Source organism: Phyllostomus discolor, chromosome 6 (genome assembly GCF_004126475.2).
Source record: "Phyllostomus discolor isolate MPI-MPIP mPhyDis1 chromosome 6, mPhyDis1.pri.v3, whole genome shotgun sequence".
NCBI lineage: Eukaryota > Metazoa > Chordata > Mammalia > Chiroptera > Phyllostomidae > Phyllostomus > Phyllostomus discolor.
In genome coordinates, this window is record NC_040908.2 from 55,804,572 (window position 1) to 55,819,318 (window position 14,747).

Genomic DNA, 14,747 nt, shown 5'->3' on the forward strand with positions numbered 1-14,747 from the left:
TCCCCCACCAATTTCCTCCCCTTCAGTGTCTGTCAATGACAATGAAGCACACAAGGCAGGCAACTGCAGACTACATTTTTATTATTGTTCTTTCAAAACTCAGGTTATTTAATTCAGAGGAGAACCTGAAATGAGGGTGGAGAGGAGGGAATGCCAGAGAGAGGTGGTCAGGTTTGAGGTGTGAAAGAATATTCTCTTCCTGGGTGAATCTTCTCACTTTGTCCCATGTCCAGGATGTGGTCCAGATGAAACTCACAACTCTGAATCCCATTAGACCTAAGCCTTGAACTTGCAGATATAAGGTAACTGCTGGTTACAGTCATAATCTTTCCATGACAGATAACCTGGGGAGACAGAAGAGCTGAATTGAATGGGGCTGGTGGAGCTTGTGACCCAACAGAGAGGCAGCTCAGACACTGGCTTAGGACTCAAAACCTCTCCTTCATCTCCACCAAGGTCCCACTTGAGGGGAAGGAGACCCAAAGAAAGGACAGGTGAGAGGAGATGGGAGAAGACAAACCAATATTGTCTTTCCTAGCTCAGGAGGATTCCCTGAAGTTCAGACTCAGAAGTGAGCGATGAGAGGCCAGAATGCAACTCCCCTCTTGGTTACCTGAGCTTTGTGACAGGCTCCCGCAGAAGGCAGAGTTTGTGATGGTGGCAGGGTTTTTCTCCCAGGCAACGTAATTCATCACATCATTATTACTCCACTCCCATCCACCTGCATTGGGCTCAAAGCCCTAGAGAATAGAGAATGGAGCCAGGTAAGGGTGAATGACTATTAGAGTTTTTGCATAATCTGCTCTAGTGGATACTTGATCTCCATCTCAGCATGTAGGAATTTGGTCTGCTATTCCAGATGATGCCACAGAGCTTTCCTCTGAGATATTCTCCATAACAACTTTCTTCTATGGACAAATCCCAAAGTCAATAATCACAAACAACAATGGTATCACTCAGAGTAACAGGATACTGGCTGGGCAATAATTGGTACATTTGCAATTACACTCTGAACCACAAAGACATTGTCTGCTCTAGAATGGGAAAATGCATCTTATCTTCATTTAGTATATTATGTATAGACTCAGTGAACTCAGAGAACAGAATTACAAAGTTTCATGTATAAATTATGTAAAAACTTGAAAAGAGATGAACTATAATTGGAGATTAGGAGACTCCACAAAATTCAGCTCTTCCCTTGGCTTCAAGGTCCTACCTTTATCCCAAATATATCCTAGGGTCTCTGAGCCCCAGAGCTCTCTATCATATTCCTTCAAAGGCACAAGGATAACCACAGGAGCTTAAAAAGTAACAGACAGATGTTATCACACCTGTGTGGGATCATGGAGCCCAATCCAGACATATAGGGAGTTTTTCAAATTTCTCTTGATCACAGATGCCAGGAAGGATGCCTCAGGTCTATTGAGCACAGACACAAGGAATCCTGAGGGGCGCTTCTGGCAGGCAATCTGTGTGGGGAAGGAAGGAAGACATTGAAGAGGAGATGGAAATGTCAGTGGGGGCAGCACAGGGCTAAGGTAGGTGAGAAGAGGTTTGTGTGTAAAAGATGAAAGTGCTCACTCATACACCCCCTCAAAATCTGGAGAATGGAGACCCCTGTCCCACCTCTAATGTACTTTCCCTTGTCACCACTAACTGCAAATGCACCTACTCACATCTGCATCAAACCAGGATTTTGGACTCGTAAATATGGCATAGCAATGCGAGGCAAAGGTATAGGAGCCTTTGGGACAGCTGCTCCGTGGAAAGGGCAGTTCCTTCTCAGAATCTTCACCTGGGGTAGAAGGGAATAAAGGAGAGGGATGTAGTGAAATGAAGAGCATAAATGGTTGTTGGGAAGTGACCTTGGGGAATATCTGTGAGGCCAGCATTGGGGGAAATAACATCAAATTCCTGACTACCTCTCCATTGGATTTCTTTTTCTTACACCAGCCCCAGTAAACAGAGGATGATCTCTTTTTGTTCTTCTTTCCCCCTTTATTCAAAGTCTATCCCTGGCTAGTGTGGCTCAGTGTATTGAGGGCTGGCCTGTGCACCATATGGTTGCTAGTTCTATTCCCGGTCAGGGCACATATCTTTGTTGTGGGCCAAGAGGCAACCCATCAATGTTTCTCTCACATTGATGTTCCTCTACCTCTCTTTCTTTCTCTCTTCCACTCTGTAGAAAAATAAATAAATCTTTTTTTTAAAGAAAGGGTCCAACACTTCCCCCACTCTGAGCTGACTGTTCTCACATTAGGTTTTTCCAATCATTCTTCCCCTTATGTCACTACTGACTCTTCATGCTTTCTCTCTTCACCCTGCCAATACACATTAGAGCCCAATGAAAAATGGAAATTCTCTCATTCCATTGATAATGGACCACTGCGGCACCTCCCACTGTTGAATTATGCTGAAGGAAGGAGTGATGATGGAGGAATTGCAGGAAGTTTCATTGTGTCGGGCTACACCTCACCACTGCCACATGTGTCACTCAGGACAGGAGGCTTCCTCCTCATCTTGGCCCTGAGCACTCACAGTGACCCAATACTAGAGGCAGAGAATTCTTACCTTGCACCTGAGACAGGAGCATCAGGCAGGAGAGCAGCATCCAGGACATGCTGGGGATGACCACAGGAGGCAGCATGGTGTCTGTGACTTGAAGAGGCAATTAGAGATCATGAAAGAGTTGTAGTCAGAGAGAGAGCATGCAGAGAACCCTCTGTTCTCCCTCTCATCTTTTCCTTTGGATAGTCCCCTGGGAACAAATTGATCTTGGTGACATCTGTCACCTTCTATGATTCTTGAAATAATTGGGAAATCTGTATATTCTACCACTCCTAGGACAGCCTCAGCTGAGTCTCAGAGCTCCTATGTTCTCTGAAGAGTAGCATCCTTCTATAGCCTCTTCTCAACTGTGTGAGGTAAACCCCTGCCATGGCTCTCATCTTCTCTCAGCTCCCACTCACCTGTTTTGCAGGTCTCTTCAATGGTTGGTCAAGTCAGAAAAGACTGAACTTTTATAAGTGGATTTGAGGGTGGAGCCCTGAAATGAATACCAGGCATGTGGAGCCAGGACAAGGATAGTGGGAAATGGCTTGGCATTAGCTCAAAGAGATTCATGTTGGGGCAGTGGACTCTTCTGGCAATGGCTGGGAATTGCCACAGCTGTTGTTTCTTTCCCCTCAGCAGGCCAGCACTTTGCCCAGGAACAGGTGAAATGTGCTCTTTCCCCTCTCTCTTCCTTGTTAGGGGCCTATGGCACAATGTGGTATTAAATGTTTAATTTAATTTAAAAAGGAACATCTTCTGGTATAATTGATTCAGTTGATATCTCAAAACTCCATTCTATAGGCACACACATTTTTTTTCTATCTTACATCACAAAACTAAATAAATGGTGAAGCATGAAAGGATGTGAGTATGAAAATTACAAGTGTCACAGATTGGAGAAGACATAGAAGAAGCTGAAACTAAGAGTACCACTAAAGGCTCAGAATTGGCGCTTAAACAGAGTAGCTAGTTTTAAAGAAAATCATCATTTATTCAGAATTACCTGATGGATTAATAGATGAGCCAATATGTAAAGAAAATTACATGAATAAACTTGCCTTGCCAGTCATCTGAGAGATGGAGCTTCCCTGATAGATAATGATAATACTGTGGTAGAATAAGAGGCAATGAAGGAAATGAAAACCTAAGCATGATGACAGTCAACTGATGCAGAGCTAAAGGAAGAAAGAATTAGGTTCCAAACGTGGTCAGAGCAGGAGCTGGGTAAAACTGGAGACATGATCCTATATTGCATGTCAGTTAGACCTCTGCTTCATCCAGTTGCTCACTACCCTTGACTGCTAACAACTTCCTTGCAAGACTGTCCTTTGGCTGTGTATAAATATTATTTTTATTACTTTCTTACTAAGAGAGTTGGCTGGTTCATGAAGGGATACTAAGAAAAATTCCCCAGATTTACTTTTGAATTGGCAATTTCACAACTATGGGAAACATACTATGTAGTTCAGGTTCAGTTTAGTCAGCCTGGGAAAAAAAGTTATACTGGGATTTTCTACAGACCCTGATTCTCATGCTATTATAACAGACCAGCTTGTCTGCATGTGTCTATGGTAGGGATTCATAATGATTCATTATTCATTAAATTAAGATTATAATTGTGTCATGTCCTCAGAATCCAAGTCAATGGACCCCTAAAACAACCTAAAATGTAGTCTAGCCAACAGACCCTTTAGTTAAAAAGGAAAATCAATTATTTACAAAACATACAAAAATATGTAAACGCAGAGATACAACTAAAGGAGTGTTCAGTGAAAATAAAGTTTAAAATAATACACTATGCAAATATGTTTGCTAAGATGTTTTGGGAAGTAACCCTATTACATTAAAATAATTACTTCATAACAAGTGAATAATAGCAGTCACAAATTCAGAATGGAGTATGTTCTTGAATTCCTGAAAAACTCAATGTCATGGAGAAAGGAAACCATTTTAGATTAAAAGAAACTAAAGAGATATAGCAACCTAATCTAGTGTGTTAATTTTAATTGAGTCTTTATTAATAAAGTAAGTCATCTGAGGGACAATTAACTTTAGATAGATATTTTGTAGTGCCAGGCTTTTAAATTTTCTTCCTTGTGGTAATAGTATTACAGGTAAGTGAAGAATTTCCTTATACTTTTATATTTATGGTGAAATATTAACAGATAAAGTGTCATGCCTGTAGCTTGTTTTCAAATTACTCAAAAATAATGTGTGTGTGTGTGAGTGTGCATGTGGGGAGGGAGAGAGAGGGGTGAGCCAAGGACAGAGAAGCAAAGCAAATGTTTTAAAATGATAACCATTACTGTGTCTAAGTGAAAGATAGAAAATATAAGGGTGTTACTCGTACTATTCTTAAACTTTTTTGTATGTTTAAAATTTCCAAATAGGAAGTTAGAGTTTAATGCACATATTCCCCATTAATCATAACACATATTTTCTCATTATTACCATAAACTAGAAATAGCATAATAGAGAAAAATTTATGTATAATCATGTATGCATGTACACATTAAAAATTTAAGCTTTCAAATAAAATATGAAAATATTACAAATAAGTAATAAAATATCTGAAATGTCTCATACTTGGGCTACTTGATTTTTGGCTATATAAACAAATAAATAAATTCAAACAAGGAAATCTACATTTGATGATCAATATTCAAAAATCAGTATCTCGAGTTCAATCAGAAAAATAATCATGTCTTCCAAACTAAATTTTTCGGTGATTAAGACTCCACTTTTCAAAACAGAGCTTAAACACTTTTGGGTATGGAAAACCTCTGAGTCCTTCACTTATCTGGAAGAGACAGAATTAAAGGTGGCTCTCCATAATCCCATACTTTTCAAGCTGCATCTGGTTTACTGTCCTCCCAAACCTTCCTCATTACCAGGAAGGTTTAGAAGAGAGTCAAGCTGAGATTCTCCCATGAGTCACTATTAAAATTCACTTTTGTTTTGCTTTTGCTTCAAATAATGTAATATTTATAATAAACCTCAAGGTTACAATATCCCTAATCACAATATAAGACTTCTGTTTCACATGACAACTCACTAAACTCACTAAAATTTAGTTGATTTTGTTTTATTTGTAATTGTTTTTCCCAACAATCTTTATTAACCAGGCACTGGGAAATTTGTTCAAATACTGTATTTATTTTTTTCAAATACAGTATTTTAAAAGTTGCTTTTAGATTATTTATCGTCTGCTGCTAAGAGTAAACACTAAGGATGTTTACTCTTAGAGTAACCAAGGCTACTTTTCATGACGTGTTCTTTGCCAAAAGATAAGATTCCCGACTTGTACTTTTCAATCCACATTATCTTCTAAGTTCAACAATATTAGTATTTGCAGATAAGACTGAGGATGTTTATTCCTAGAATTAGTGCCCTGGGGAAATGATTCTTCCCAGGAATCCAGCACATTTTTTCCAAGAATGGCAAAATGCAAAGGGTTCCTGGAAAACAGTTCAGCAGAGGTCACATGAAAAATAGCCTTGAAACATAATTTTTGGAGATTTATCACTAAAGTATACCCCTTTGGGATATATTACCAAATATCCAGGATGCTGCTTTAGTCCTTTGGTCTTGTCCTAGACTATCAGAAGAAACGGGAAAGGGGTAATAAAATGAAGACCAATATAGTTTGTGAAAAAAAGGCAGACTGGCCAAACCTCAAGTCCCTGAATCTAATCAGGTAAATTATCAAAGCCTTGGGAAGCTAATCCCATAGCTGCTGGAGTTTGCTTTCCTTATGTAAGTAATGAAGAGTAACTGTCTTGTGACCTGTGCAGTTACTGGGGGGCGATAAAGTTTTTATCAAGAAATTATCAGGTTTTACTTGGTTTCAATGTCTTACATTGGTCTTGGGACAATTCCCTGTTGCATATCATGTTAGTTCTTCTACTACATCTGTTGTGTATTTTATAAAAGCTATTGGATGTTACCTATTTTGCTTTTAGGATAAGCTGGTCTTAATTCAGTGATTGTCTGATAAGTAGCCATAATTCAACCAATTATCATTAATTATATTTATTTGTTGATAAATATGAAGATCTGAACAGCACTTCCACCATTCACAATTTTTGGCAACAAATAAAGGTAAATATCTCAATAGTCATGTTGCTTTTCTTTTTATGATAAATTATTTTTTATGATACAAAAAACATTTAACACACATGTGTACTCACCATGTAGAATGAAGTGATACTTTTCCATCTTTCTTTTCATTTTCATTTTTTAAGGAATAAAGAAGCAAAGAGTAATAAAGAAATAATGCACCCTGGCCGAGGGCTCAGTTGGTTGCAGTGTAGTCCTGTACACCATAAGGTTGCAGGTTTGATTAGTGGTCAGTGTACATACCTAGGTTGTAGGTTTGATCCCAGTATGTGAGGTGTCTGATCAATGTTTCTTTCTCACAGTGATGTTCCTTTCACTTTTGCATTATGAATTTTCTAGTCATTCCTCCAAATTATATTTAATCATTTATTACATACAGATATATCAATCATATGTCATATTATTTCATCTTTCTAGATGTATACACTTTTATAATATTTTATGTGATATTATGGAATTTTTGTTTATTTTACTTTAGCTTTTAAAAGTTTATCTACTCTGAGGTAAATTGTCTTTTTTATTGATTTTTTTCTTTTTCACATATTTTATATTGCTGTTCAAGTACACTTGTCTCCATTTCCCCCCCACCACTCCCTCTCACTCCAGCCATCCCCAATTCCTTGATTCTTCCCCCCTTGGCTTTGTCCATGTGTCCTTTACAGATGTTCCTGAAAATCCTTCCCCTTTTCCTCCCACTATCCCCACCCACCTCCCCTCTGGTTATAGTCAGTTTGTTCTTAATTTCAAAGTCTCTGGTTGCATTTTGCTTGCTTGTTTGTTTTGATTAGGTTCTGCTTGTAGGTGAGATCATATGGTATTTGTTTTTCACCACCTGGCTTATTTCACTTAGCATAATGCTCTCCAGTTCCATTCATGTTGTCATGAAGGGTAGGAGCTCCTTCTTTCTTTCTGTGGCATAGTATTCCATCATGTAAATGTACCATAGTTTTTTGATCCATTTATTTCCTGATGGGCACTTAGGTTGCTTCCAGCACTTGGCTATTTTAAATTGTGCTGCTTTGAACAATGAGGTACATAGGTTATTTTGAATTAGCGTTTCAGGGTTCTTAGGCTATAGTCCCAGGAGTGGAATTGCTGGGTCAAAAGGCAGCTCCACTTTAGTTTTCTGAGAAAGTTCCATACTGTTTTCCACAGAGACTACACCAGTCTGCACTCCCACCAACAGTGCACTAGGGTTCCCCTTTCTCCATATCCTCTTCAACACTTGTTTATTGATTTACTTATAACTGCAGTATAGTATTTATTCATATAACTATTTCCAAACAATGTATCTACTACTTTACTGGTGAAACCTTACCATATTTTGTTAATTTTAAGATATGTAATGAGTCACATTTTAAAATCTCTGAAATCCAAATTTGGAACTAATAATGAAAACATGGTCTTCACCTTCCCGATGTAGGACAAGGGTCAGCCAACTTCTGCAAAGGGTCTTACAATAAATAGGTTGGGCTCTGTAGACAATATCATCTTGGTTTTAACTACTCAACTCTGACATTGTAGCATGAAAGTAGTCAAAGACAATATGTAAATGAGTGTATGTTTGTGTTCTAATCAAACATCAGTTATGGACATTGAAATTTAAATTTCATATTATTTTTATGTCACAAAACATCCTTTAATTGTTTTCTAACCATTTAAAAATGAAGAAAAATCATTCTTATCTCGTGGGCCGTATAAAAACAGGCAACGGACTAGACTTGGCCCACTGACTATGGTTTGCTGACACTTGCTGTAGAGAAAATAAAAAAGAAATTAATCAAATAATAACATAACTCATTATTTAGTTATGATATGGTAAAAGCAATGAAGGACACCATAAGGATCTTGAGAACATAAAACAGAAAGGGCTGGAGATTATTTTAGACACATAAGTAGTTGATGTAATTCCAAAGGGCACTGATTATGGTAATTTTGTTCCATTTGGAACTGTAAAATAGGCAGGTAGTGAATAAACTCACTAACCAAAAGAGCTCTTCATACATTTGACAAAGAGTTAATATCCAAAATTTATAAAGTACTTACAAGACTTAACACCAAAAAAACAAACAACCCCATTAAAAAATGGGCAAAGGACCTGAATAGACACTTCCCCAAACAGGACAAACAGATGTCCAGTAGACATATGAAAGGATGCTCAACATCACTAATTATCAGAGAGATGCAAATTAAAACCGCAATAAGATATCACCTCACACTTGTCAGAATGGCTATCATCAATAAGTCAACAAACAAGTGCTGGCAAGGATGTGGAGAAAGGGGAACCCTTTTGCACAGTTGGTCTAAGTGCAGGTTAGCGCCACAACTGTGGAAAGCAGTATGGAGATACCTCCAAAAGTTAAAAATGGATCTGTCTTTTGGCCCAGCGATCCCACTTATGGGAATATGTCTGAAGGAACCCTAAATATTAATTCAAAAGAACATATGTACCCCTATGTTCATTGCAGTGTTATTTACAAATGCCAAGAAATGCAAGCAGCCCAAGTGTCCATCAGTAGATGAGTGGATAAAACAACTATGGGACACTTACATATTGGAATTCTACTTGGACATAAAATAGAAGATAATTTTACCCTTTGCAAACAGTACAGATGGACCTGAAGAACATACTATGTGAAATAAGCTAGTCAGAGACAGACAAATACCATATGATTTCACTCATCTGTGGAATCTAATGAACAAACTGAACTGACAAGCAAAACAGAGAAAGACTCATGGATGGAAAGCAGATAACAGCTAGTGGGGGTGGGGCAGTTAGGGGATGAAGGGTTTGAGCAAAGAGGTAAAAGAACTCATGGACATGGACAACAGTGTGGTGATTGCTGTCGGAGGGGAGTATAAGGGGACAATGTGGTAATGAAAAAAATTCAAAAAGAAAATAAAACAAATAATAGCTGGAAGTTTCCCATCTATATCTTTATTGCCCTCAGATAGCTGTATACTTATAGTCATTCTTGTTGCTTACCTGTATGGCCAGCCAAATTCCACATGCAGGGTAATAAAACCAAGGACTATTGCTGTGCCTCAGTGATGCTTTTTAGAGAACTCTTGGCCCCCAACCTTCAATATTTATCTTCTTGTCATCATGAGCCTCAAAGTTCTGTCCTCTGACACCCTTCACAAGGTTCACAGAAGTTCATTGCAGGCCCTTCCCATCACATGTCCTCTGGAAGTTTTTTGATAGGTAGAAATCAGTGTCCTGGACATCCAGTGTTAATGTGTTCTCAGGTGAAGTAATTTCTTAACAAGCCTCCAGCAAGACTGTGGCTATTTCGAGGCTATGACTGATCTATGATGCTGCTGTCCATCTTCCCTACCAATTCACCATTTGCCACCCTTATACTGGACATTTTAGATTTCATATAGAGAGATTATCTTCTTCTTGATTTAACCCTTGGCATTCCTATGAACAGGAACCTGTCTGTAAAAAGCAGACTGGGGAGAATAGGAGCTAAAGAACTGTGAGATGGACTGAGGCCTTTCCACAGGCTACCTGTGCTCTGCAGGCATAATATAAGGACACCTAATATAACAACCTTTTATACTTCAAAGGAAAACTCCATTTAATACACACTTTTATCATGTTCTGTGTGTGAGGTACTGCCCTGGATTCTTTACAAATAGTAACTTGTCTGATCCCCATAATGCAGCAATGCAATAATGTAGGTGTTATGATTGAGTGTATAACAGATGAAGGGACCAAAGATCAGAGAGGGTAAGTAACTTAAGACCAAATGGCCACTAAATATTGGAGTTGCACTCATTTGGACCAGAGTAGTTTTGCTTCAGGGTCATTTTTGTTTTATATTAACAAAATTTGCTGATCTCCCTGTCTTTAGTATTTTATTTAACATATCTAGATCTCTGAGGCCTGAGTTATTCCAATAAGTAGCCACCCAACATTAATCATTCTTTCCGTGGCAGGAAGAGCTTAAAAAGTGAATAAATGTCCTGGCTGGTGTTGCTCAGTGGATTGACTGCGAGCCTGTGAACCAAAGGGTCGCCAGATCACTACCCAGTCAGGACACACGCCTGCATTGTTGTCCAGGACACCAGTCAGGGGTACCCAAGGGGCAATCACACATTAATGTTTCTCTCTCTCTCTTTTTCCTTCCCTTCCCCTCTCTCTAAAAATAAAATCTTTTTTATAAAAATAATAAAGAAATGTTATATATCAAATACCCAATCCTTTGACCCACAATTTGTCTTTTTCATACACCCACATCATGTGTGTGTGTGTGTGTGTGTGTGCACATGTTTGGGAAAAGGGTGTTTTAATCTCTCTCAGCATGGGTACAAGCAAGCCACATCTGTGGTAACACACTGTGGGGTCGATACACTAAAACCTGGATGGAGATCTGGAAGGACAGAGAGTCAGTCAGTGCCTCAGCCTCTCCCTTTCTTACATCCCAGCCTGTGCCCATAGAAATAAAGGATACAGATGCATCAGGAAAAGAGCCAGCTATTATGCAAAAGTGTCCATGACCTCTCCCTCCTCCAAATCCTAGATCCTTGCACAGCCAAAAATGCATGTTCCACCAAACCACCAGATATTTATTTCTTTTGAATTGGGAGTCTCCAGAAAAGTTAAGTTTCTCAAATCCAGAAACATCTTTTTCTCTAGATTTCTCCTCTTTAAATCCTTGAGCTTGAATTACAAATGGAGGGCAAAGCTCAGAGGGCATCAACACAAGGAAAATGACATCAGGAGTAGTCACCTCCTACCACTGCACACTGGGAGTTGTCACAGGTGAGGTCCCCTTCCCGCAAACAGTTTGGCAAACTCTCTGAGTCAAAGGCAGGCTAGCTCTTTCCCAGAAGCAATCAGATGCTTGGTTCCCATGGCCCTGAGAGGCTCAGGAGGGAACAGAGAATGACCTCCCTAGAAGAGTGATGGTGGGGTGGGGACAGGGCAGCAGGAGGTGAGCTGAGAGTATGTGAACCTATAGTGTGACAATCTGTGGTACACAAACACAGGGAGGCAGAGACACAACACGTGGATCATCACATGTGCAGCTTGAAATTCACATAAGAGACTTGTCCAACATCATACTATAAAAAAAGGAGACTAAAATTCAATTATTTTCTCTTCTAGTCTTTTTTCTCTTTCTGATTTTTCTTCCTTTAGAATCTAGTTGTTCTTTCTTTTGACTCTTAACATCCTCTACTTGCAGATCACTGCAGTTGGCCCTCCCCTTCTATCAGTTTTCTGACTTGCCCTCTGCCTGTATTACCCTGATATAATGTCACTGTAATACTAATTTTTTTAAATTATTTTTTATTTTAATTGTTGTTTTAGTAGTTTTCTGTCTTTTACTCCCATCCCCGCCCACCCCAGCAATCCTCCCCACCTCCCTTTCATTCCCACTTGCCCCCCTAGTTTTTGTCCATATGTCCTTTATACTTGTGCCTGCAAACCCTTCCCCTTTTCCCCTAAAATTCCCTCCCCTCTTCCCTCTGGTCACCGTCAGTCTGTTCTCTATTTCAGTGTCTTTGGTTTTATTTTGCTTGTTTGTTTGTTTTGTTGTTTAGGTTCCTGTTAAAGGTGAGATCATATGGTATTTGTCTTTCACTGCCTGGCTTACTTTGCTTAAACCTCTCTTTATTTGAACTTTGATTATCTCACAAGCAGCCCAACAGCCCACACTGCTCTTCTATTGAGAATACCTTAAGACCAATCAAGATCACACTGCAGCTTGTGTAAAACACCTCTCAGTATCTCCTAGGTGTCTCCCTGATGGGACCCAGCTGACCTGCTCTCAGATCCTGCCATCTGGTGAAGTTTTCTACTGGTTCTTAGTAACATACATTGGTGTTTTCCTTATTTTGCTTTTCTTTAAAAAAAGTTCATTTTTATTGTATTTATTGAGGTGATACTGGTTAATGGGATGACACTGGTTAACAAAATCACACAGGTTTCAGGTGCACAATTCTACAATACATCATCTGTATATTGTATTATGTGTTGACCAAACAGGTCGTCTCCTTCCACCACCATTTACATATCCTCACCCCCTTCTACCTCCCCCAACAATTCCCTTCCAAGGCAATACCACACTGTTGTCGCTAGCAATCAGTTCTACCTCTTTTTTAATCTTTTGCTCAATCCCTCCACCCTCCACCAAACCCCTGTGCCCCAGCAGCGGTCAGCCTGCTCTCTGAGTCTGTCTGTATTTTGCATGTTAATTCATTTTGATAATTTGTTTTCACATATGAGTGAAATCATAAGGTCCTTGCCCTTCTCTGACTGACTTACTTCCCTTAGCATAATGCTTTCCAGGTCCATCTATGCTGTGGCAAAGGATAAGATTTCCTTTTTTTCTGTGGCCAAGTAGTATTCCTTTGTATAAATTTACCACAGCATTTTTAACCTCGCATTTACTGATGGACACTTGACTTGCTTGCAAATATTGGCTAATGTAAGTAATGTACTTTTCTTCTAGGGTTTTTATGGTTTATGGTCTAATATTTAAGTCTTTAATTCATTTTAAGTTTATTCTTATTTGTAAGCAAAATAGAGACAGACTCACAGAGAACAGGATGACAGCTAAGAGTGGTGGCAGGTTAGGGGGTAGAGGGATCCAGCAAAATGAAGAAGGGCTTATGAACATGGAAACCAGTGTCATGATTGCACAGGTCAGGGGCATATAAAGGGGTCAAATGCTGATGCAAAAATACAATAACATTTAAAAAATAAAATGCAATGTAAAAAGAAAAAAGTACCAGGATTAACAAGTCTCACTCTAAATTGGTGAAATGTACAGTATGTGAATTATATCTAAATACAGTTGAAATTTAGAAAAAGAAGAAGGGGGAGGCAGAGGAGGAAGAGAAGGAGAAGAAGAAATAAAAGTCAGAGAGATCTGGCAGAAAACAGAAGAGATGGGGCAGGAGGAAAGGACAGATAGGCAAGAAGAGTGAAAATAACTAAATCAATCATTGCTGCCTTTGAAAATGTAGGAAGTGGGGCAAGAGCTAAGGAATATGGTTATTTTCTAGAAATGGAGAGCAACCCCAGGCTGACAACCAGCAAGGTGACAGGAACCCCAGTCCTATAATTACAAGGAACTGAATACTGACCACAACCTGAATGAGTCTGGAAGTGGATTCATCCTCAGAGCCTGGAAAAAGAACACAGCTATAGTACAACTGAAAACACCAGTTTCGCTGCCTGTGATAATGGAAACCAAACTTGTGAGATGGATGCTGGTGAAAAAGGAAACAGGTTTATTCAAGTGCTGCAACCTGAGAGAATGGTGGACTCCCATCCCAAAGACCATTTCATCTTCCTGCCCATGGTTCTCGTATAAGGATAGGGATAGGAGGACTTCTATTTTTCTCTCTCCAATTATCTTGCTAGCTTTTGGTGTGCTCCATTCATCGTTCTTTCCTTTGACATGCTCAGTGTAAAAACATCCTCCTGTGTCATCTTAGCCAACGTGGGAGACTCCTGGGACTCCCTGACTGTCTCTGTATCAGTATCAGTAGGGGAGGGGGGCTGCAGGACCCACCATCAGAAAGCCTGGATATGCCAAAGACCTCAGCCCACCTCCCCACGCTGGTCACTGCACTGGCACATTCAAAGGGAGCCAGTTAGAGCCCATGAGGCACCCCTGGATCCTAGGTACACCTGCATCTTCTGCACAGCTCCCAGGGCCACCCACCCTTTCCAAAAGGCCAGTGGGCCTCCTTTCACCCTGTTGCTCACAGCCCATGCTCTGACTGTCTGTGATAACAAGATAAGTTAGCTTCATGAAGTCCTTGCTTTGATAGCCACATCTTGTTTCGTCTACCCCAGACCCCAGGCCGTGGCAGCCAGGCAGTATGCAGATACCTGCTGATCCTCTGCTTCATCAGCCAACTCACCATTGGCTGGGAGAGGGCAGCTGGCCTCCTAATCAGCAGGTTACACAGCTGACCACCCTCTACAGGTATCTGTATTTATTCACAAGAGATCAGGCATAATCCTGAATAAGTCAGGTAGTATTCATGGTGAGATTTAAGGTGGATAGGAACCACTGTTGTGGGAGTCCTTCTTATAGGGTCCTCCCACA

The 14,747-nt window shown here is 39.8% G+C and overlaps 1 protein-coding gene across 1 annotated transcript; it reads right to left on the reverse strand.

The window, feature by feature from the left end:
• Window positions 1-276: 276 nt before the first annotated feature.
• On the reverse strand, window positions 277-2,666 carry LOC114498503 (regenerating islet-derived protein 3-gamma-like). Its single transcript, XM_028514453.2, has 5 exons — window positions 2,572-2,666; window positions 1,677-1,795; window positions 1,332-1,469; window positions 614-740; window positions 277-344 (listed from the first exon to the last, which is right to left on the reverse strand). The coding sequence occupies exons 1-5, from the start codon at window positions 2,645-2,647 to the stop codon at window positions 277-279; spliced, it is 528 nt and encodes a 175-aa protein (XP_028370254.1). The 5' UTR covers window positions 2,648-2,666.
• Window positions 2,667-14,747: the final 12,081 nt, after the last annotated feature.

Bases quoted from the DNA above. Each gene is read 5' to 3' on its own strand.
- LOC114498503 (XM_028514453.2), bottom strand. From the start codon at position 2,647: ATGCTGCCTCCTGTGGTCATCCCCAGCATGTCCTGGATGCTGCTCTCC. The intron at 1,796-2,571 runs GTAAGAATTCTC...CTTCTACCCCAG, and splicing joins GCTCCTGTCTCAGGTGCAAG to GTGAAGATTCTGAGAAGGAA. The intron at 345-613 runs GTAACCAAGAGG...CTGTCTCCCCAG, and splicing joins GAGCCTGTCACAAAGCTCAG to GTTATCTGTCATGGAAAGAT.